This window comes from Candoia aspera, chromosome 3 (genome assembly GCF_035149785.1).
Source record: "Candoia aspera isolate rCanAsp1 chromosome 3, rCanAsp1.hap2, whole genome shotgun sequence".
In the NCBI taxonomy this organism is placed as follows: Eukaryota; Metazoa; Chordata; class Lepidosauria; order Squamata; family Boidae; genus Candoia; species Candoia aspera.
Window position 1 is genome coordinate 162,725,881 of NC_086155.1, and position 23,535 is coordinate 162,749,415.

A 23,535-nucleotide genomic window follows, 5' to 3' on the forward strand; every position below is an offset into this window, starting at 1 on the left:
CAGAGAAATATTCTTTGCCTGCATATAACAGTCAATTTTTGAACTCTTGCTTTAATATTATCCAAAGCCTACTTTGCATTCTTTTTTCTTATGTTAATGACTATGCATTCCATCACATATTAAGCTTAATGCTTTTATTGCTGCATCACATATAAGACTGCCTGTTTTTATATGATGTAAATACTACAAACTTAAGAACATATCTTTTCTTAAATAAAAAAGGCAATAGGAATCCTCAAAGAATAATGCCATCTTACTATTATGTGGAACAGAGTTAAAAAAAAAAATTCTAAGCAAGGATCATTGAATATGTCACTGGTTAATTTGTGCTCCATGATCCTCATTAGCATTACTCAAGTTTCTGATTATCATATCCAAAATATTAAGATATAAGTATGAAGATGCGTATAATTGGATATTAACCAGGAGATACTTGACTGGGCAGGAGGTAAGGCCTTCCTTAAATTAACCCTGATATATATTAATTGTCAATTACTGAAGGGGTTCCCCCCGCCCCAAAAATCTGTATAGAATGTTAGAGTACCTAAGCACCTTTTAAAAAACAAACTACACTGAAATAACAGGATAAGAAAAAGGAATGGTTTATAAATTACAAGGTTTATAAAATGATTTTTTTTCTTCATGTTAAAATTAAAATCTAGGGTTTCCACCAGTAAGAGACGAGGGATTTACAAAATGGCTTAAAAAGAACGTGGCCATTGGAAGAAGAGCCAAATGGAAGTACAAATGAAATCTGTTTGCTACTTTTCCCTGTATTGTTTTCAGCCCCTAGTGCACAACTGTCATACAACTCTTCAGGGGATCTTCACATGATGTTTATTTTAAGAAATTAGAGGTGCTGCTTCAATGCACCTGATCCTCCCAGTACACAAGCATAGTTCTTTTAAAAAAAAATTCCATACTGATTGTCTGCCCACCTACACAAATTGTAAAACCCACCGTGGATCCAGTGCAGCCAAGCAATCTGTACTTTTGGCTTATTTTTCCTTGCTGTAAACAATGCCTAAGAGAAATAATACCTGAGCTCTCCGTTGTATACTATAGCATCCAATGGAATATGAGGAAATGCTAGGAGGATATATTTCTTTTTCTTCCAAATCTGAATTTTACAACTGCATCCTATGTGAATATTTCAATGGCTGATCTGTGCAAGTGAAATAACTCTAGAACCAACTTGTTTTGTTCTTCTTCTTAACAAGTTAATTAGGCAGTCTTAAGAGAAGCTATGTGTCTGTTTGAACATGGTATATATTCACATTCAAACAAACAATTAGACAACTGTCTTACCAACATTTTCATGTAATGTGAAGAAGTCAGTATGTGTTGGACATGAAATGCGTAAGAAGGTCAGCATGGCTGATTCCATGTATTCGGAACACAGACATAGATGACCTATTTCTAGATAGTTTGGTTATGTTACCTGAGGCTAATAGGACTTGGTCCAAAATATCTGAAGAACACATGAATGCTTATCTCATTCTGGAATATTATAGTAGGAAGAAAAGTAATTTTACTGGTGGAAATGTGACTATGGAAAGAACTATTGCTAACTGAAACAAAACAAATTTGGTGGCTTAAAAAATAAATAAAACAATGCATATTAACTATTCTAGCTATACAAGGTTATTTCTTTGTTTAGCCATCAGTTCTCTCCATGAATTTTACAGGCCAAAATAGGCATGAGTTGGGAAATCTATGGTTCAAATTTGCACATTAGTTTGCTTTAAATAGAAGCTTTAATTTTATTACAGAAATTATCTAGCTGACAGAGCATATAGCCTTTTCTTGGTTTACTCAAACATATACAGCACAACAGAAGGAATGCCTGTGGTTCCCCCCCCCCCCCCCATTGATGAGATCTTGGCAGCTTTGGAGAGAATTTAGAGGCAGAAAATGGCATGGAAGAGAGGATTAATCCTCCTTGGACTAGTTTCCCAAATAATTCTGACCACCATCGTGGTTTAAAATAAACTCAAAAGTAAAATAAGATACGAACATGGTCATTATGCCTGCTACAAGCTGAATAGGTATTAACAGTGTATTTGTTGTACTAAGTAAAAGCCTGGTATAGTAGTGCAGAGATTATCTTTAATGCATATTCTTCGGCATGAATAACAAGTAAATCCACATTATCTCTATCACTTATTTTTTCTCCTCTTAATTTATTGATCTTAATTTAGTAAACCTTAAATAAGGGTTACCTAAATATAAAACTACGTATGTGAGCAAGTAGTCTTTTTATCAACAATTTTGCTTGACAAATACACAAACATTTCAATGGCTCTTCATTAGCAAACAAATCAACAAGTGATATTTTAATGCATGACTTTATTCCATCTCTGCAGGGACCATAGTTGAGAGTGTGATGTACAGTACAGAGAAAGGAATCATCAGCCACAATGTCCCAGGGCTCTTTCCATTGAGGACTTCTCAGCCTCTGCTTAAAGAGTGCATTTAATTGACTGATAGACAGTAGCTTCTTTGTTCACAGAAGACAGCGAAGTAATGGCAGCTTGAAAATCGTACCATCTACAGGGTCTCCTGAGACTAGTAACAGGGGGATATGTGTCAGGAATAAATAAATAATCTAATTATTAAGCCACTTCCTGTCAAGTTAACTCCAATTTGTTGGCTTTTGAAGGCAACAAAATGAGGCATTTTTCCTCATTATGCTTCTCTTTTTATACTACTGGTAATCACAGGCGGATTAAAGGGTGCCTGATTGGTTTTTTTGTCAAGGAACTGAGAAGCAGCCAACAGAACAGAAAAACAGAGTTGGGGTTAGAAGAAATTTCATGCTTGTCTCCTTTCCAGCTCCCTAACAGCCCACACTGCTGCCCCATACAGTGCCGCCAGCTGTACAGCAAATATGTACCCCTCCAACTGCGGCCTACCAGGCCACGAGTTCCATCCTGAGAGCTGTGAGATGCCTCACAATCTTGGCAGGTAGCTACTGCTGTCATAGGCAGAAAATTCTAAAGGTGACCTACGAAACCCCCTCAGCTCACAAAGGCAGCACTAGCTGCAGCTCAGGTTTAACACAGATACGCACACACACACAGACTTTGTTCTCTCTTGCCTGCCTTTCTTCAGAAGAAAACCTCTCCTGGACAGCAACAGGAGGCAACATAAAATCATCTGAGCAACACAGCCAGGGGATGGGACCATTTTTGCCATGACAATTCATCTGCTTTCCTTTTTAAAAAATGTGCACTCTATCCATTTCATTTGCAGAAAACACAGAATTTCCTTGTCCTTAAATGTACTCTAACTGCTACACACATAGCTACTTCTGCACCATAGTGTTATTTCAATATCTAAAAATGTGAAAATTGTGCCATAACAAATCAATGTCCTCCACCCAATTCGATTTCTCCATTAGGAAGCTCCCAGACATGGCTTTATTTTTGTTGAAGAGAGCCTGCTATGAAAGAGAGAGACCAAGAGACAAGAGAAGCCACTCCAATATCAAAACTTGGGCAGGCTAGTCCATAAGGGGTCTACAAGTACTGACCATCTGCAAGGACCTTTGTTGAGTCTTTTTTCCCCCTTAAGTGCTTCCACCCTGCCTGTAACATTTGGAAATTGTAGATGTTACCTGCGGGCAAGACCCATGGAAGCAGTCACCTAGTAATAACTAATGCTGTTTTTATCTTCCTGTTTAAGCCAAAGGGAAGAACAGATTATAAATCAGTTTTACTGTATGTGTGCTTCTGTGCAATACAATGTTTATACTTTTTATACTCCAATATTATTATATTTTCATTACTGCAAAGAAAAATAAAAAAATCTTGACATATAAGTAAGGTTTGTTATTCCAAAGCCCAGCTCACTGCATCCTGATGCTGTCATCAAATCTAGTCATCTCAGTAAAGCCTTATGTTTAAATGTAATACTTCTAGAATATCTGAAGCTACAGTGGAAAACATATTTGTTGGGGAAAAATGGATGGGGACTGAAAAATAGCAATACTACTTCTGGAGGTACAAACTGGTTATGAGTTTTTATGTATAACTTGATTTTGTCATAAAAGTATATTTATTACATACAGTTGAAAATATAGTTATTCATAAAATTACAAATTATTTTAATTTTTTGTTACAAATGGAGTTACATGCCACTGTACTATAAGGACTATAGCAAGTTAATACTGAAAACAGAAAAAGCTGTCAACACTGCAGAAATCATGAGAAATTATGTTAAGTTACACACAAAATATTTGAGTATTTGTTTTGATTTTAATTTAATTTTATGTCTCATTTAAAAGGAAAATATTAGAAAACATTTCATAATTCAATTCCATGAAGTAAGTCCTGATATTCTCTTTTTTAAAAAAAATCTGGGCAGCTCTTTTTTATTTGCAAGAAAAATAAAGACCAGATTTTGCCTCCAAAAGTTCTTGTTTTTAAAAATATTCATATTCTAGGAATACTAGCTCCATAAAATAACTGTAAAAAAGCTTTGTATATCACTTCACTAGGAAATTATTTTCCTGGTCACAACATTAACTGAAGTAACACAGGTTTTGGGAGATATACCCACTTTTGTTGGCTTCAGAACTTTACAGTATATAAGTACCTTAAGTGAAGCAAAAGAGACCAGGGTCTCACTGGACAAGCCCTGCCAAGGTTTTTGCTTCTACAGAGCCTCTGGATGAAGACATGAAGCTGTTTTTTTTCTCAAGAAGTCTGTGCAAACTGTGCTGGCATCTGTAGGATGGACGTGATGATGAAAGATTGATACTACTGGGGCCAGCCTGGTTTCCAGTAGAAGCAAATTCCAAAATTGGGGGGCCACAAGAAAAGGTTATTGCTTGTGTCCCCACATCGTGCACCTCTCCCTCTCAACTCGAAGAGGTGCTTTCCCAAATATCTTTTCCTCCATCTTAGGTTTTTGTATAAAATCTAAGCTATCTATGATTAAGATATAGCAGTAAAATGATGACTTTAAGCTCGGTTTCAACTAGAAAGATGGAACTGACGTTTAAAAAATACACATGAAGGCTCCTGACTGTAGGGTTTAAAATGTCAAATGATTTTTTAATTCAAGGAATCTGTTTATACTGGTATATGTCCTTTCTGAGCCCCTGCAATTATTTTTGGTTAAATTACACAGATAATTTAAACCTATTCCTATCTACTATCTGCTTCATGTGCACTTTGAATCAGTTTTCAGTTACAGTTAGCAAATCCCTTCTTTGTACAAATTCATGCTAAGCAGTAACACTTCATTTTACATAAGTTTTATCTGATGTCCCCACACAGAGCTGCCAGCTGTACAGCAAATCTGCAGCTTGCAAACTGAGGCCGACTAGGCCATAGCCTCCATCGTGTGCTCTGTTAGGCTCCTTGCTGTCACTGGCAATCATTCCTTGCTATCACTGTTGTCGTCTCTGCACACTGCACAGAACTTAGAATCATCTGATTATTAGAATTTGTGGTCCACATTCCGTTTTATCCTTTATTTAATCTATCCCCAGATCACACATTCGTTTAAATGTTTTGGCTGGTTTACAAATCATGCAGCCATCTGCACAGTAGGTGTAACATTATTTTTTTAGACCAAAGTTATATTACAAATAAACAGAGCTAAAGTCATTCAAAATGTTTTGGTGTTTGTTATTCTGTCTAGTTTCCTTCAACCAACTCTAAGAAAAAATAGAATTATCTGCAAATCGATGAACATCTATGAAAAACAACACCCAGCAGAACACAGAGCTTGCTCCATTACCTACGTTAATACCATGACAGCTGAGGAGAGATGACCTGGCCCACTTCTCAACTCTCCTGTACAGATGGCTATTAAAGAGAAAGTATCCCTTTTGTATGGTCCAGGCAGAAACCCTTTATGAGCTTTTCAAATAAGCCAGCATTGCCCACACGAGGGTAGCTTCCTATAGTATTAAACAAAGCAGATTTCGTTTTTTTTCCTCAGCGTCTCATGAAGCAAATGACAAATAGATGAGATAAAAGATCATCCTGGAATTCTGCATGCAAAGTCTGACATTACTGTTAAGTTATTGAAAAATATCACTATTAAAAAGGCAGTTTTTAAAAAATGTTAAAATCAGAAGAGAAAGTATTGCTTTGGCTACTATTTCATCTGAAATTAAATTCAGTTTTACAAAGTAAAGTATTAATTTTTTCTCTATATAAGCCAATTGCCAGAGGCTACTAGACATATATGATACTGAATTATGATATCTACTAAATTATCTACATCCATCATTTGGAGGGACTGGATCCAAGTTGGCAAAGGAGTGAAACAAAGCTGCATTTTCTATCTTTATTTATTTAACTTATATGTGGAACATATATTAAGAGAAGCTGGATTTAAAGAAGGTGAGCATGGTTTTAAAACCAATGTAAGAAAAATCAACAACCTGTCCTATGCTGATGACACTACTCTGATAGCTGAAAATGCAAAAGATCTGCAAGCTGTAGTAATAAAAGTCAAGGAATGCAGTGAAAAAAATTGACTAAGATTAAATATAAAGATGATGATTATGTGTGATCAAGTCTTTGTTGACTCTTAGGGACTAATATAGATTTTCTCCATGATGATCTGTCCCTAACCTGGTCCTTCAGCTCTTAAAACAGTGCACTCATCGCTACTGTAACTGAGTCTATCCATCTTGATGCTGGTCATTTTCTTTTTCTCTTGCCTTCCACTTTCCCAGCATGAGAGCCTTCTCCAGAGAGCTAGGTCTTCGGCACTTATGATGTTACCCAGCTGGGTAATGAAATCCCTGCAAGCAAACAACAAAGCTCAGAGAACACCAAAAACTCTACAGTTCAACCCTGAGCTAGAGATATTCTCTTTATTGGAGCTATGTTTTCACATAATATATCTGAAGTAGGATAATCTGAGCCTGATCATTGCCTCAAGTGAGAACTCTGGGTTGATTTGTTTAATGGTACCACAACCAGCCTTAGAATTGACAAGATATTGAAGTGGTAGATAGCTTATGCCTTTCAGGATTAAGCATCAATAGTAAAGGAACCAGAAATCAAGAAATACACGGAAGACTAGCACTCGGTAGAATAGCCATGAAGGCCTTGGAAAAGATACCCAGATGCTGTGATGTGTCTATACCTACCTACAAAGATCAGAATAGTGGAAGCAATTGTATACCCTGTGACACTTTATTGCAAGGGAAAGTGGGTCTCTAAGGAAGCAGAAACACTATTGATTCTTCTGTAATTTGGTGTGGAGAAATCTCCTGAGAATACTATGGACAACCAAGAAAACAAACAAATGAACCACTGAAGAAATCAGTCCAGAGTTCTCCCTCACAGCACAATTATCATACTTTGGACATATTAAGCAAAGACTTAGCTCTCTGGAGAAGGCTCTAATGCTGGGAAAGGCGCAAGGAAAGAGAAGAGGAAGACCAGCAGCAAGGTGGATAGACTCGAGTTACAGTGTGATGAGTGCTCCATTGGAAGACTTAAAAGGACCAGGTCAAGGACAGATCATCATGGAGAAAATCCAACACAGACTTGATGGCACATAATCAATCTATCATTTTAATGATAAATATTATGTGCAAGGTTTTCACCAAATACACATATCAATAGAACTAAAACTAGATATGAGTTTCTGCAGGCACTTACAAACTGTGGATGAAGAATGAGCTAAGCTCCTGGTTTTAATTTTGTTTCTTTGTTCAGCCTGTGTAAAAATCAAAGGTATACTTTCTCCTGAGCAGTAAAGCAGGTGAAGGATTCAGGGTGGCAGTAGCATGAAAAAAGAAAAAAGATCTTTGTCCATTACCATATTTTTAGTGACTCTCTGGCATCCCTCCCTTTTTGAAGTTAAATTATTTGGGGGGAAACCTAGCTTTCCTTTCAGGTTAATTTATAATCATAACTACAGTTCTTCGAGTTGGGATACTTTGGAACTGTGCTTAATTTTCAGCTGCAAAAAGAATTGTTTCTCAAATGCACACAGTAGGACCACTGAAGCCATACACAGTAGTGCCTGTAATGGTTCCAGTGAGCTTTTGCTTAACTGGGAAGGTCTCCTTGACATCACAAAAGAGCATTACATAAAGGGTGTTTTTTTCACCCTTAAATAAAATATTAGGATAGAATAGATACCTATTAATTCTAAGACAAACAGACATATTTGTTGAAAGAATAAGTCTGAAGGCAGAAATACACGTAGAAGAGTTTTTAAAAGAGCAGAAATAAAAGGTTTACTCAATTACATGAACCATGCTTTCTACATAATTTTTATTGCTCTACAAGTCTATGAACAAACCTGTACCATTAGGATTGTTACTCCCTCTATCCCATTTTTTTCATTTTTTTGTCAGCTCGATCAGTGGTGAATATGAACTTATATTTTGTATAGCTGTGACATAAAGTTTGCTTACTATGTTTCATGAGAGAGTTTTCTGTGGCTATTTGGAACATATTAACCTCTTCAAATATTATATTGCCAATATCTGTAATTCTAGAGACTTATTTTTAATTGGGCTTCTTGGTGATTTGTATTATTGCTCAAAAATTATTGGATCGAAAAAGTGTACCCTTCATAAAATAGTCGTTGGCAATACCATCACTCAGCATTATCTGACATTTAATAATAATTTAATCTAAGCATTTACAGAACTACACTTTTGCCTAGGCTGAAAGCCAAGTTTTTACCTCTAACATAATACAACAGAGATCATTTGAAACTGTAAACAATAAGTTTGGGGAATGTTTAATATCTGATGCATTTGCTGATCCTGGTCACTCCATCATTGTTCGTATATCTCATCACCCTCCATTTGTTGGAGGGTGCAAATCTACAGCATGGCTAACTCTGTGGGTAAGCTCTCTTGAGACTTTGAACAGAACTATATAAGGACTTTGATCCATTTGACAAACACGAACGGACTTCTTGAAAATCCAAGTCACAGTAAAATACGTCTGCAACTGCACTGCTGTTATTCTTCCTCTTATTCTAAGATAACCTTATGTAAGTGATGTTATAACAGGATGCCTATTTTATATCATACTATTTTTAAGTCATAGCATGTTACAAATATTATATGTGTACTGTATTTACCACAATAGGCTTTATCTTCCAAATCACACAAATGACCAGTTACCTGAATACAATTCAACTGACATGGTAGTATAGGGTAATCATGCATTCTTAATAAGAGAACTCTAGATTCTTCCAACAGGTAGCATATTCTACCTAGACTGGATGAAATTTCTTATCTCTGAATAAAGAGCAACTTATAGGAGATAGGACAGCTTACCAGCATTCTCACCTTTCTGTAGCAAAATTAAGAGGCCATATATATTAAATACATATGCTCTGGCTAGATTCACACTCTAGTAATTCCTAAAGGGATCTGCTTGATTTTGGTTTACCATAATGTGTGATCTCAACCATTATGCTCTGAAATAACATCTTATGGCCTAGGTCAATACAGTGTTGCATGGGGGGGGCAGGGGTCTGCCCCAGTACAGGCAGTAGGCGGGTGCTGCCAAAGACACAAGGAGTCTAGTGGTGATTGTGGAGGCAGGTCACTGCTGTCCGCATGCGGAGCAACTGTTTGGTAGCAGTGCAGCAACCACAGAGGAAACAAATTGTCCCTTCATGTTAGTTTTGACTCCTGGTAACTGCCCCCTGCAGTTTTCTTGGCCGGGTTTTGTAAGTGGTTTGCCATTGCCTCCTTCCTAGGGCTGAGAGAAAGTGACAGGCCCAAGGTCACCCAACTGGCTTTGTGCCTAAGGCGGGACTAGAACTCACAGTCTTCTGATTTCTAGCCTGGTGCCTTAACCACTACACCAAACTGGCTCTCAGAAGTGTGTGTGTGTGTGTGTGTGTGTGTGTGTGTGTGTGTGTGTGTGTGTTAAAAATTGATCCACTTGCTCGAGGTGTCAAGTGTGCTAAGTACACCACTGACTCAATGTATGACCCCAGCCACTGAAGCTTGTTCAACAGACCATGGCTAAAACATAGTCTGTATCCAGACACTTAACCTATTTTACTGAACAAATCTTGCCAAATTTATTTGAACAAATAATTTAGTACACAATATGGTTGAAATGATGTGTTTGGATTTAATGTGATTAAGCACATACAACTTTACATTAAAGATGCATCACTTCATTTATTATACTTTTTTTCCCCTCAGACGTTAGCGTCTATAAAGTGATACATTTTTCAGTTTCAAACCAAAGTTACTTCTAACAATGTAAAGCAAGAATTAAAACATAAAAAAGGCCTAGAAAAAAAGGTACACTAAAGCATATTAAAGCAATAAAGATACAGATATGAGATGGTTAAGTGTGCTGTATTCAGTGATGACCACAGGGGATGTAAAAAAAATCAAGATGGTGGGTGAGACAATGTGATCAAAGCTCCACCCTTTTTTACTACCATGTGATGTGTGCTAAAAAAGAGGAGGGGTTTTTATATAGTCACGTCTACCATTCTGACTTGTTAAACTTCCCCCATAGAGGTCCCTGGCTCAATCTTCCTTTTCAATGATTCTAGTTCTCTAAAAGGATCTTATAATTTATTTGTACTCATTTATTCTAAATTCAGTCAAATGTCTGCATACGTTGCATCTACACAATAGGTCTCTTTGTACTGACAAATTACTTTGCACTGACTACTTGGAAAGTTTACAAACATTCTAGACTTAAAGCTAATATCATATCTTAAGTAGATTCAGAGACTAGGCATAGTTGACCAGTATCAATCAATCATTCAATCAATTAATTTTATTTATGGCCAAAAGGCCCAAAGACCAGTATCAGTATCTTGACCAGTTACAAACCTTAATGAATGGTTTTTGACAAAGGACTTTCAGCATCAGCTATCTCACAAGTTTGTTATCTTGTGATCAACAGAAGTTGATCTACATGAGAAAAGCTAATTAGTAATTAGAAAAGGCTGCTAGATGGCTCCCAGACTTTTTACTTTATTTTCTTACTTTCTCTTTTTTTGATACGGGTTAGCACAAATTCTATTACTGTAACTATACAGTAATGTAGCAGCTACAGACCCTGAGAAACAAAATACTTCATCATCTACCACAGAAGCACAAGAATTTTTGTATTATACAAAGGGAATCACAACTTATCCCACATCCTCATTAATAAAGGTGGCATTCAGGTGTTATCATGTTGATAGTATTCCAGGGTTTTAATCTGATATAATTTTGATTATAGGCTATATACTCTAAGTACATTTTAAAAAGGTGTAGGAAGGAAGGAGTAGATAATGCTGAAAAAGAAAGAGGGAGATATGTCACATGGAAATGAAAACAGTATTAGCTTACAGCAACATGAAAAACAATTCTTTTCTGTTGCCAAACTTAAATTGGGTTTTTATATATTCTGAAAATAAAGTTATTATAGGTTGTTAATTATTCTGCACCTTTCTTTCCCTAGAAGCAAGCAGACTCTTTAATCAGGGCTGCATTTCAAATACTGAAATTAAAGTATTACTAACAGAAAATGCTGATTATCTAAGCATGACATGTCCTTTGTATGATGCCATTCCCTATGCCCCTTTCTGGAAAAAATGTTATAGTAAGGACACATTAATCTGTGTCACTATGGTTATGGCATGAAGCAATATCCTGCATGACAACCAGAATGGAAGAAAGCATCTTCTATTTTATGTCATCTAACTTTTACAAATGTAAAACACGTAAGGCCACTTACAACATTAATGTCAACATTATCAGTGTTAACCTTTGTGCTTCCACAAGTGACTCTTGCAAGGAAAATCATTACTGCTACAAAGGCTTTTGTCTGTGCCAACTCTCAAGCCAAACTTGAGTCAAGAATCCCAGAAGTGCTTCAGTATACCTACATTGAGCTCACAATTAACCTTCAAAAGTTACAATGGAAATAAATACCACAAATTTCAGTTTTTGGACAGTTTTGATAAACCCTCAAGATATATTTACTATCTGTGAAGTCATATTATTATTCTAGTTTGATATAGTTTACTTCCTAAACCCTGATAACTTAACTGTATTTTATCAAATGATGAGAAGCAGGTAAAAAGTGGTGGCAAGTGAATGCACCCTATGAGACAGTCTGGAATCCAGAACCATCCTTTACTTACACAGAGTAAGTAAAGTAAGTCTGTAAGTAAGTCCGTTCTTCACGTTATATATTCTGTATGTGGTGTTTGCTAATAGCTCATTAAATATTGAAATGTGCTATAGAAATTGCACCATTTTTTTAATGACTTCTAAAGCTAAATTTATCATAGGCTACCAAATGGCTTCCAGTCCATTTCAGTTTGAAGTGCTGGTTTCAATCAAGATATCTCAAAGACTGCTTTCCTCAGATTTATCTATATGAACCCTAAGATCTTTTCAGTGATCTTGTTCTAGCTATAAAATGCCTTCCCAGATACAATTACCTTGTACTGCACTTAGGTTCATTCGGGCAAAAGGTGAAAAGTATGTCATCCTCTTAAGCTCCCCCCACCTATATCTGTGCTATTAGTATTCGTATCACTGTTTATAAAAGAAAGGGGGCGGGGGAGAGAGAGATGCAGTGCTTTGAAATCAAAGATTAAAAAAAAGTCTGCAGCTAAATTAAGACATCTTTTTCCAGGAGCAGTCCCCAATTGTGGAAGATAACTGTGGAATCCTGGGGAAAAACACAGCTGCTTGAAGCAGTTTGAGGCAAGTCCTGCATGCAGCAAGGGACCTTGTTGCCTTCAAACGTGGTGCTATCTGAAAAGAAAATCACAGGTATAGTGGTAGTGAAGGAACTGTGTTTTGCTGGTTTCATTTTATCTGGACAGCCACCAAAGAGGAGTATCAGTGGCATACAACTTGTGGGATCTGTTCTTTCTCACTTGTTGCTCAATATCTTTATGAAGCTGCTGGGGGGAAATAATCCAGAAATTTGAGGTTCAGTGCCATTAGTATGCCTTAATTGTCTCTCCACTGTATGACTGCAACATAGTCTACATGAAACTACTCTTGAAACCTGTCTGGAAGGTGCAACTTGTACAAATGTAGCTGATTGTTAAGCAGGGTGGTTCAATGGCACCACATAACCCTGAACTGAGACTTTGGAACTGGATGCCTGTATACTACTGGGCTTGATTTAAATTGTTGGCATTAATTGGTAAACCTTAAATGGTGTAGGACCCAGGTACTTAAAATATTGCTCCTCACTACTACCCAAAATGTACATTAGGATCCCATTGAGTGTGGCTCACAATAATGCTCCCGCAGTGACAGTATTCTCAATTACGACACTCTCTCCCAGGTAGCCTCCATGCTTTCTTCTTTCAAAAAACAACTAAAAGCCTGCCTATTCAACCAGGCAATTATGGGATGATTATTATCCCAGGACTACACTGAATTTAATTTTGCCTGTTTTATTTATTTTGCTTTTTGTTTTAATGAATTTTGTCTTTAATTATATATTGTTTGTATTATTTTAAGCATTGTTGTAATAGTTGCATTTAAGAATACCCCCATCCCTTCAGGCCCCATTGGGTGGAAAGGTGATATATAAATAATAACAAAATAATAAATAAAATGAAATAAAAATTGCCTGACTAATTAACTTGCAGGACACCATGTCAGATGGCACTGCTTTTCTATCTTAAGATTCTACATATATACCTGCCCTCAAGCACATGTGAGGCCCTACTTGCAGTTATTCACAGGCTGCCAGTAGGCTTTCAGGTGCAATTCAAGGTGCTAGTTACCACATATGAAGCACTTCATGACAAAGGGCCAGGTTACTTGTGGGCTGCATATCTCCAAATGAGTTGGTCAGTCCCACACGATCCAACAAGGTGGGCATACTTTGGGTCCCCACTATAATTGGGTAGGAACCACGAGTCATGCTTTTTCTGTTGTGGTGTCTGCCCTCTGGAACAGCATATCCCTTGAGATTCAGATGGCCTGATTCTCTTGGCCTTCCAAAAGGCCTTGAAGGACTGGCTTTTCCCCAAGGCACTGGATCAGAGTGGTGATATGGCTGTAGTGGATGGAAACTGAACTATTATGGGCTGGGCTCAGATTATTAGGAAATTGGGAGACTATATAAACTGATTAAATAAATAAGTCATTCAAAAAGTTTACCTGATTGCATATTCTTATAAGAATTAACTTTCATGTATTTATGGCATAATTCTAATGGTTATTCATTTTTTCAATGGAATTTATCCCTATTACACATGTTTATGATTTTGGATTAAGTTTCTTAAAAATAAATAAAAAAACTGCTGGAGAGGAAGTATAATAAATTAACAGGCAAGCTTTAATAATAATAAAATAAATTATATGCAAGCATATGTACAGATGTAATTATTTAGTGGTAACACCAATCCAGAATTTAAGTGATGATGATTCAAGAATATAACATTTTTTAAAAATAAGTAGACATATAGAGTTATATGTTAAGGTGAATCTTTTGCAAAAGTATATAGTTTAAATGAAGTTGAAAGAAATAAGGTGAAAGGATGCAAAACAGTGATTCTAACGTCTGTTCTTTACTAAAGAATTTTATTTAGAACAGGTAGTATTTCATTATCAGATAAAATAGTGTTTGATAAATGTAATTGGCTTGCAGAATTCTAAGTATTAATTCTTAATATTAATTGCAACCAAATTTAAAACAGTAAGTTAACCTTAGGGGAATGAGCAAATGAGGTCAAAATAAGACTGATTTTTTTTCAATTCCATATGATATAATTAATCAACCTTGTAAAAATACTATAGAAAATTACTGTTAAAGATGGTGATTATATATTTTGAGTATTATCCATAGCAGATCTTGGCTATTTTCTTAATTAAATATATTATTTTATTTTCTAGAGTGCTGTTCTAGAAGGTTTTCAGCCTGTTCAAGTACTACATAGATTCCTATTTTATAGCCAATTGAATTATTTACGTTTGTTAGTGACAAAACTTGCCCATTTTGTTGTTGGTACCAAGGTACTTGAGCAGCACTCCGTAGTGTCATTATCATAATAATTTCTGAAATTAAAACCTGCCTAAAACTCTGTGGAAAGCTAACAACCAGTTCATTAACCATTCCTGTTAGTTTGTTTTCAATAATGCAAAAATGATTAGAAGTTTAATTTGTTAATCACCTGTGTTTTGACTGGCAGTAGTATATGATTCTCTGCAGAAGTCTAAACTAGCCCTTGCAGAAAATAAAACATGCTAATGCTTTATCAGGCCTAATAATATTTTTTTTTAAAAAATTATCACACCTGGGCAAATCATTGACGGTTATACAATTAATTTCTCCTTAACTCAATTTAATTTTAGAGGCAATGATGAATACATCTAGGAGAATAGTCTATCATCAATAAGATTTAGTACTTCACTCACCAATCATGTGGTTTGCAACATGAACCTGGATATCCCACTCATTGTAGAAAACCATCTGGCACTTGATGCACTGATAGGTCTTCTTCTAGAGAAAACAAGGATGAAAGTCTTAATTAAGCAACTCTCAGAACACTTATGTGAAAAAAAAATACCATGATAATATTCATCCATTTTAATATACTAATATAGAGCCATTTATTAGTTATGTTATCATCCAATTGGTTAAAAGAAAATCTTAGGTTTCTTTACTCATTCAAAAGTTCAGGAAAACAAGGGAAAGATATGCTCATCACCATTTGACACCATTTCAAAATGACCAGCTTGCCAAGCAATTACAAGTATAGCAAATGGCAAATTGAATATTTCCAATGTCATTTTTAACCTATCTTAATACAGGATGTGTTATGGCTTATATTCTATTCCTTAGATAAGCAACTGATTTTCTTAACTGCTAAGGGGATTAGGTCCCAATTAATTAAGAGTAAGTATCAATAGCATTCATTGTAGTTTTTAGGCAGTTATCTGCTGCATCTGCCCTATGGAATAGGATGGCCCCAACCTTGACAACCTTATGGAAGGACCTGAAGATTTGGCTTTGCCATCTGGCCTGGGTATCATAGAGTGGTATAGAGCCCATAAAATGGTTGTACTGTTCATGAATTACTGTGCTTTCCCAATTACTGCACTGTATGGTTTTAATTGTTTTTAAATTGTTTTAATGTTCTGAATTATTTGTATGGTTGTTTTATTCTGTGTTTTTTGGTATCATGTTTTAATTGTAAGCCACCCAGAGTCATAGACAGCTATATAAATTGAATGAATGAATGAATGAATGAATGAATGAATGAATGAATGAATGAATGAATGAGGAATAGATAAATTTTGGATCTTAGAGTGCAGAAAGATCCAAAGTTGTGCCACATAGCAATAAATCTGCTTTTAACATTCAATAATTATTTGGGAACTTAGAGGACATTTTCTTAATACAATGCATATTCCATAGTACAGAAAACATTTAAGGTCATCATAGTTACTACCAGACTTAAATAATTGTTGGTCAAAGAGTTACTAACAGAATACATTGCTTGCTTGTTCATTTGTTTCTCTATTAGTACATATCATATCTGAAATCACATCTGATGGTTAGAAAAACCTCATCTGCCTATGTTCAATCCTTGTGTGCCATTTTAATGATCTGTTGTTGATAGTTACGTAAAAAGTCTTCTTACATCCAATCTGATAATTACTTCATCTACTTTGTTAATTGTAGATGGACAATAGGTCTTTCCTAGCTCCACTGGTGATTGTGTAGATTTTTCGTGTGAAACATGTTCTCTGCCACTTACCTAAGCCTAAACATCTTACCTAAGCCTCTTACCTAAGACTAAACATCATTTTTGCCCAAGTGGCAAAAAGTCATTTGGAAAACTTCTACTGCATTTTTAATAGACATGAAAATTTCTGAAATCTTCAAAGAAGCAATTTAAAACGGTAGATTAACAGCTAGGTTTAAATTCTAGACTGCATAGCAAAATGAAGGGACATTTTCCCTTCTCCTTTCAACAGAGTATAAAATAGTCGTATTGTGAAAACATATCCAGGAATCTTTTGTTTATGTCTTTGGAGTTTTTATTGTTACTGTTACTATTGCTGTTCTAACATATTTCTAGCTGAGCAAGAGCTCACATTAAATTGAAACTAACTTAAGTAAAAATATAAAACTAGCACAATAGCATGCACAATTAGAACTAAGACAACAGAAGAATGAGCAATATTGTACATTATGGATTTACATGGTTTCCAATGACCTTCATATAGACAGATATACGATTGAAATACTTTCTGAGAACAAAACTAACAGGTAATTTTTATAAGGCTGATTATTTAATATGTCTATTTTACTTGAGTTGGATTTTGTATGTACTGGGATCAAAACCCCTAGGTCTTAAATGTATCCTATTTACCTAAAGTCAGAATAATATAATTGATTTTTAAAAGAATTGTTGATCTTGATTAGTACATAATCCTTGGCATATCAAACTAATTCTGAGTGTTCCTTCATTTCTTCCTTTTACATGTATAGGTATAATTTCCATGACACATTTTTGACATTTCCTAATGGACTCCCTAAAATTTTAAGAATTCCTAGTACATTTCAAGGTTCACTAACTTTCATTTACCAAATAACATTAATTTCTTATTCTAAATTCCTTCAGTTGGATACCTGCAAATATATGAAAACTACGTTATGCAGAAACAGTATGTTATCATCACAGAAAGAATAATCCATCAAAATAAATCCAACTAATGTGTACTTGCTTAAGATAATCATTTCTAATTCTCTTTTAATCTGCAAGTAAGGCATATTGAATTCAGTGGGATTGACTTCTCAGTCTTCTCAATGATAACTTTAATATAGCAATCTGCACTTAACCCAAAAGACAAATGGTTAGGTCAGTACTTGATTTTTTTTTGAAGTAGCACCTACACTTCTGTTTAACAATCTCCCTATCTCATACACAGACCACCTGGCTAACAAATAGTTCAGGATTCCATGGTAAATACTGAAGTATCTCAAATCATATCTGGCTCCATAATTTGGATTTTCTTGTGGATGTAACAGGGTGATTTAGGAAAGGAATGGTTCTATGTGGTCCTTTTGTTGTGGCATTACCAGCTGGGACTTAGATATACAAGAACAGTTTACTGAAAGTTTCAGGCTGTCAATACTATTTTAAAAAAAGTTAATCCTTTGCTGTTTGTTAAAAAGTGATAAATTATGGAAATCAGGATTTTGTATTTGTTTCAGCAGCGTATTTGTCATTTTAAAATCCAGGTTGATTGACACAAGACTAGTTAAATGTACTGGTGGCTTAAAAGCTGGTATTCAAGAACTTTTTGGAATCTAAGCAGCATCAGTGTTTGATTTAGTAGCACTGCCAAAATAACCTTTCATTTTGTGATTTTTTTTTTAAAAGTCCTCTTTTGTTAGATAATTCTGAACATTCTAATAAGTGATCAGGTATTTTTCTAGTCAGATGTCTTTTTACCTTTATAATTAAGCTTTGAGTAAAGAGGAAAAAATCCTTGACTGTTGTGTCACTGTATTCATATGTCGTTATTTTTCTGGACAGTTGTTGACATTCTCTATGCTTTACTGTTCTAATGAGAGAAAAGGCCAGGCATTAAGTTTACATTTTTTTGCTTTTGGTAAAGTCACATATCAGGAATAATGCTAGGGCTAAGCTAATAAACCATATATATGCTGGTTTAATACTGGTCATCTGGGAGCAAGAAATATTTTCTAACTAGTTCTAAGGGGAAATGATGTTTTAAAAGGGGAGACTCTTACACTGTGCATGTTGGTCTGCATGTCAGCATCAAAAGCATCTTTTAAGATGCCTAGCATAATAAAGCTGTTGCTTAAGAAAGTTGTTGCTTAAGGTCTCTTTTAGATATTCTTTAATAGAAGGCTCCTGTATTTTTCTACATAAAATCAATATTTAGGCCCATCTTACTACATTTAAAGAGTAAATAACAGGCCCATTTGGTGGTAAAATTAAATTGAAGTTAGATTTGCAATGCATGCATTGTTATTTATTCAAAAGCACCAATTCATTTAAAGTTAGTTATAACAAACTGCCTGTGAAAGCGGTGGCATTTAAAGCAGTTATGACTAACTTGTTCTAGTGGTTTGAATGAGACTATTTATTTATCTAATAAAGATTTCCCCCCGCTGTTCTAGGGCCTTAGAGTTGCTTATAAAAATTTAACATCATAATAGCATATTAAAAAATACATTCAATAAAAGTACAGCAGAAGCAAGGATCACAGGTAAAACACAATCTTTATTTAAAACATCAAGCACTTGGCAAGGCAAAAATCTGTCAGAAAATAAGTGCTTTTATCAATTGGCAAACAGAAATTCATCTACCCTTCAAGGGTTCAATGTTCCATAGCACTGGTGCAGCCACTGAAAAAGCCCTATCATTAGTCATCATAATCTAGCATGTTACCAATCTATTAGAAAGGAGACTTTCCTTATTTTAAAAAGAGAAGGGTGATAAAATCCATGTCTTGGAAAATTGTGCAGCAGGAAAGCATTTTCTCTTCACTGTGAGCTGATCTTGATATAACAGAGTTACCACAATTCAACATAGATACTCTGTATACATACAATAAGAGTGGGAAACATGGTTTCTTTGTCACTGTCTTGTCACAGTACTTGATTTAATATGGACCCTAATATGCATTTGGCAGATTCATCTGGAGTCTTCCTTTCTGTTCTAGCAACAATGAGGGTTCACACTGCCTCATCAACCTTAGTTCTTTGGAAAATTAGGAAATTCTTTTGCTTCCATCAGCAGGGAGGCCTGTTGAATTGTCTCTATTGCCCAATTGGATCATTGATACGTTTCCTTATTCCAGAGAGTTACTTCAGTCATGTATGATACTTTATGATACGTATGATAGAAGGCCTGGTGACCCCAGTTGAGATGAAGCCAATCAAGTAGCTTATCTGATTGTATTTACAGCTGCCGTGGGGGGTGGGGGGGATCAATGGGTTTTTTATATTGTGGATTTTTATTCTGTAAGCCGCCCAGAGTCACTGTATGTGAGTTGGGCAGCCATATAAATTTATTAAATAAATAAATGGTGGTAAGACGTCTCAGATGGGAAGAATTTTTATTGTTCAGAAACTTAAAGGAGAGCTGTTGTTTCAAGAAGTCTTTGGAGGGAAAAACACTTGTTTAAGCATTTAATGCTTAAAAACCAAAAAAAAAAAAAACCAAAAAAACAACAACCCCAGATTCTTCAGGGAAAAAGTTGTTGGCCCAAAAATATAAAGCTGATAAAGCAAAGCAACTCTCAGTCTACTGAGTGTGGTATTAACTTGGCAAACTCTGTAGATAGTTATGTAGGTAGAATGAGCACTGAAATGCAGGATGAAATTGAAAGCTAATTACCGCTGAATTGCCAGCATTTTGCATGTATCACATGCAAGAGTAGTACATCTGGTGCTGATTGTGGGCATTAAACTGTTTGAGCAGCCCAGAGTCATGTATTGAGATGGGCGGCTATATAAATTTGAGAAATAAATACATAAATAAAGATCTGCTTTTAATATTGTTGCTTATATATTATAAATAACCATTTCTGTAAAAAGAGTTTAAAAATCTCTTATGTTTACATCCAAAGAGAACAAAGCCCTATAGCTGTGCTTCTGGAACTTTTTATTATTTAAGGACGTGGGGATTATAGAACAGCATGCTATCTTTATTTAGGCTTAAACAAGTATCACCAATTATTCCCATCTAAATCCTTTACTCAGAACTTACCTTGGAAGCATTTAATATATCCTATGTATTAACAACAACCACAACAAAAACCTTTATTACATGAACCTTGTAACTACTGTCTCTTTTTGCAGAGTTAACAGCAAGTTTCTGAACAACTATGAAGGCGCAAGTAAAAGTTAAAAACTAGCTCATTATACTGGCTCCTACAGTTCATGGATCAAGGCTAAAAATTCTTCTAATATTCTACCAATTTTCCCCATGTTTTCTTCTCCTGTAAGAGAGATTTCTTGCTTCTTTGCACCTTGTGTGTCTCAGTACACTGCATGTTCCTCCTACTTAGTGGAACGCAGGCGATAGTATAATGATATACAATGTCTCTAGTTTAGAGATGTTACTATGGAATAGCATGAGTGTGCTTAAATAAAACTGGGCTTATTTTGTGCTTGTGATATACTTGCCAAACTGTTCCTACTGTTGCAGGGAATGCTGCAAGTGGCATAGGTATGATGGCTATGGCTAAGGCTGGTGGCCTAGTCTATACCTTATTTATCAAAGTATGATAATCAGCACCTATATTTATGGGCTCGAAAACGAAAAAGTATACTATATAACAGTGGAACTAAGAGAAATGGAAGGATATAATAAATCCAAATAAAATAGTCAGATATTGTGGATTGGAGTTGAATAAATGCAAGGTAATGAAGCTATAGATTTAATTACAAATGAAAGGGCTAACATGTATGCCATAAATATGAATTGGTAGCATCTAGGCTATTGTGGGTACATATGAAAGAGGAATGGTCAGTGATAGTTGCATGTTACTCTCCAGTGAATGTGGTAACAGAACCAGAAAAAAAAAGTTTTGGGAAATATTGTGCCATATTCTGAATAAATGTAATCCAGAAGAAAAAATATTCTGTTAGGGAACATGAATGGATGGGTAGAAGGAAGATGAAAAACCAATATGGTCAGTCACAAAAGATTGTCTGGAAAGTAGACACAAAGACGGTAGAAACTGCTTGCAATACAATGAACAGTCATAGAGTACCACAGAAGTATGCAAGCGAGTAGAGTTACATTACCCAGAAGTATGAAAAAGAAGCCTGATGGAATGATGAAATGGCTGTGCATGAAGGTAAACATTCAACTAAGGGAATGACTGTTGCAAAAATGTGAGCCAAAGATGTTATATGTGTATAGAGAGCAAAAGATGGCTTCAGAAATATAATTAGAAAGCAATTAACGCTTAACATTAAAAGAAGCAGAGAAAACACAGGTGGATTTTGTTGGAAACATCAGATTGTTTTGGAAATGGACAAAGGGCTAAACAAAAACAAATATGATGGAATTATTTGGGATAAACTGAAGGAAGGGAAAAAAACCAGAAGGAGTATTTTAGAGATCAGTATGGAGAAAGATAAGGATAGAAGGGTGAACTGAAACAAATGTTATAATTATTAGTGTTCCAGAAAAATGAGAAAGAAGCCATTCATGCTGTAAGAAAGTTGAAAAATGGTAAGGCTACCGGTGAAGATGATATAACTGAAAAGACCTTAAATTATATATGCCATTTACTTATGTAATAGCTGTGCAAACTGTTTAACGTATGTGTGAAGACTGTCATCTATGCTTGAGGATTGGAAGAATGCCATTGTAGTTCTATACAAAATACAAGACAGCAAGCATGAAAGCAAAAATGATAGTAGTAGTAGTTTGTGAAGTGTGCAAGGTGTCAGAATTCTGACTGAAAAGATACCAGAAGTGACTATGAGCAAAATTTGGAAACTGCTTTGTGGCTCTATTTGGGCAGGGATTTGTAGACTGGATTTTTGCTCTTCGGCAAGTTATTTAGAAATGTATGAATGTGAGAAACAATTTTTATTGTACATTTGTTAATTTAGACAAAATATACAGTAACACCAATAGGCTTTGAATTATGGAATATTTTGCACAAATACAGAATTGAACGCGGTGGCGCTGCGGGTTAAACCGCTGAGCTGCCGATCGGAAGGTCGGCGGTTCGAAACCGCGCGGTGGGGTGAGCTCCCGTTGCTCGTCCCAGCTCCTGCTCACCTAGCAGTTCGAAAACATGCAAATGTGAGTAGATCAATAGGTACCGCTTTGGCGGGAAGGTAACAGCGTTCCGTGTCGTCATGCTGGCCACATGACCCGGAAGTGTCTACGGACAACGCCGGCTCTAAGGCTTAGAAACGGAGATGAGCACCGCCCCCTAGAGTCGGACACGACTGGACTTTACGTCAAGGGAAACCTTTACCTTTACCTTACAGAATTGAAAGTTGATTGCTGAATGCAATAAAAGTGGTACATGATAGAAGTAAAGTACATGTGGGATCAGAAGTTTCAGCAAGTTATGTTTCAATGTGCAAGATGGTGGATGCAGCATTGCAATCAAAGCCCTGCTCCTTTCCTATGTTCACAGAGATAGAAAAGGGACAGGACTTCGATCTCAACACCTTTCCTACCTTCTCACTGATTTTGACCTCCTGTGGATGCCTCTATGTGGGAATAAGTGGAATTCTTAGCAAGTGGTTTATAACTGAGCAGGTTAAGAGAAGGATATGTGATGTCCCATTGGTTGTTTAATGTAACTATTGATAAATATATAAAAAAGCATTCTGTTGACATCAGAGGACTTTTCATTGGCTATGTCAATGTATGTCAACTTTCTCTTGCATGTAATGCCTTGTTAGCTGAGAACCTCAGTAACTTACAGTAAGTATTAAATAAAATGTATGATAGAATGAGGATTGTGGAACTCAATGTATCAAAGACAAAACTGGAAGGGAGAACAGGCAATTTAGGTGAGAGCCCTCTACTATTAAGGATGAATAGGAGAGGAAATTGGGTCAA

General features: G+C 35.8%; 1 protein-coding gene across 5 annotated transcripts in view; it reads right to left on the bottom strand.

Moving 5' to 3' along the window:
* The window catches only part of ZNF521 (zinc finger protein 521), a 327,899-nt gene that overhangs the window by 146,561 nt on the left and 157,803 nt on the right, over positions 1 to 23,535 (bottom strand). For all 5 annotated transcript variants that reach the window (XM_063299208.1, XM_063299207.1, XM_063299204.1 and 2 more), the window contains exon 5: positions 15,365 to 15,449. In XM_063299208.1, coding sequence (XP_063155278.1) covers positions 15,365 to 15,449 — 85 coding nt within the window. The remainder of the gene's footprint in view (positions 1 to 15,364; positions 15,450 to 23,535) is intronic.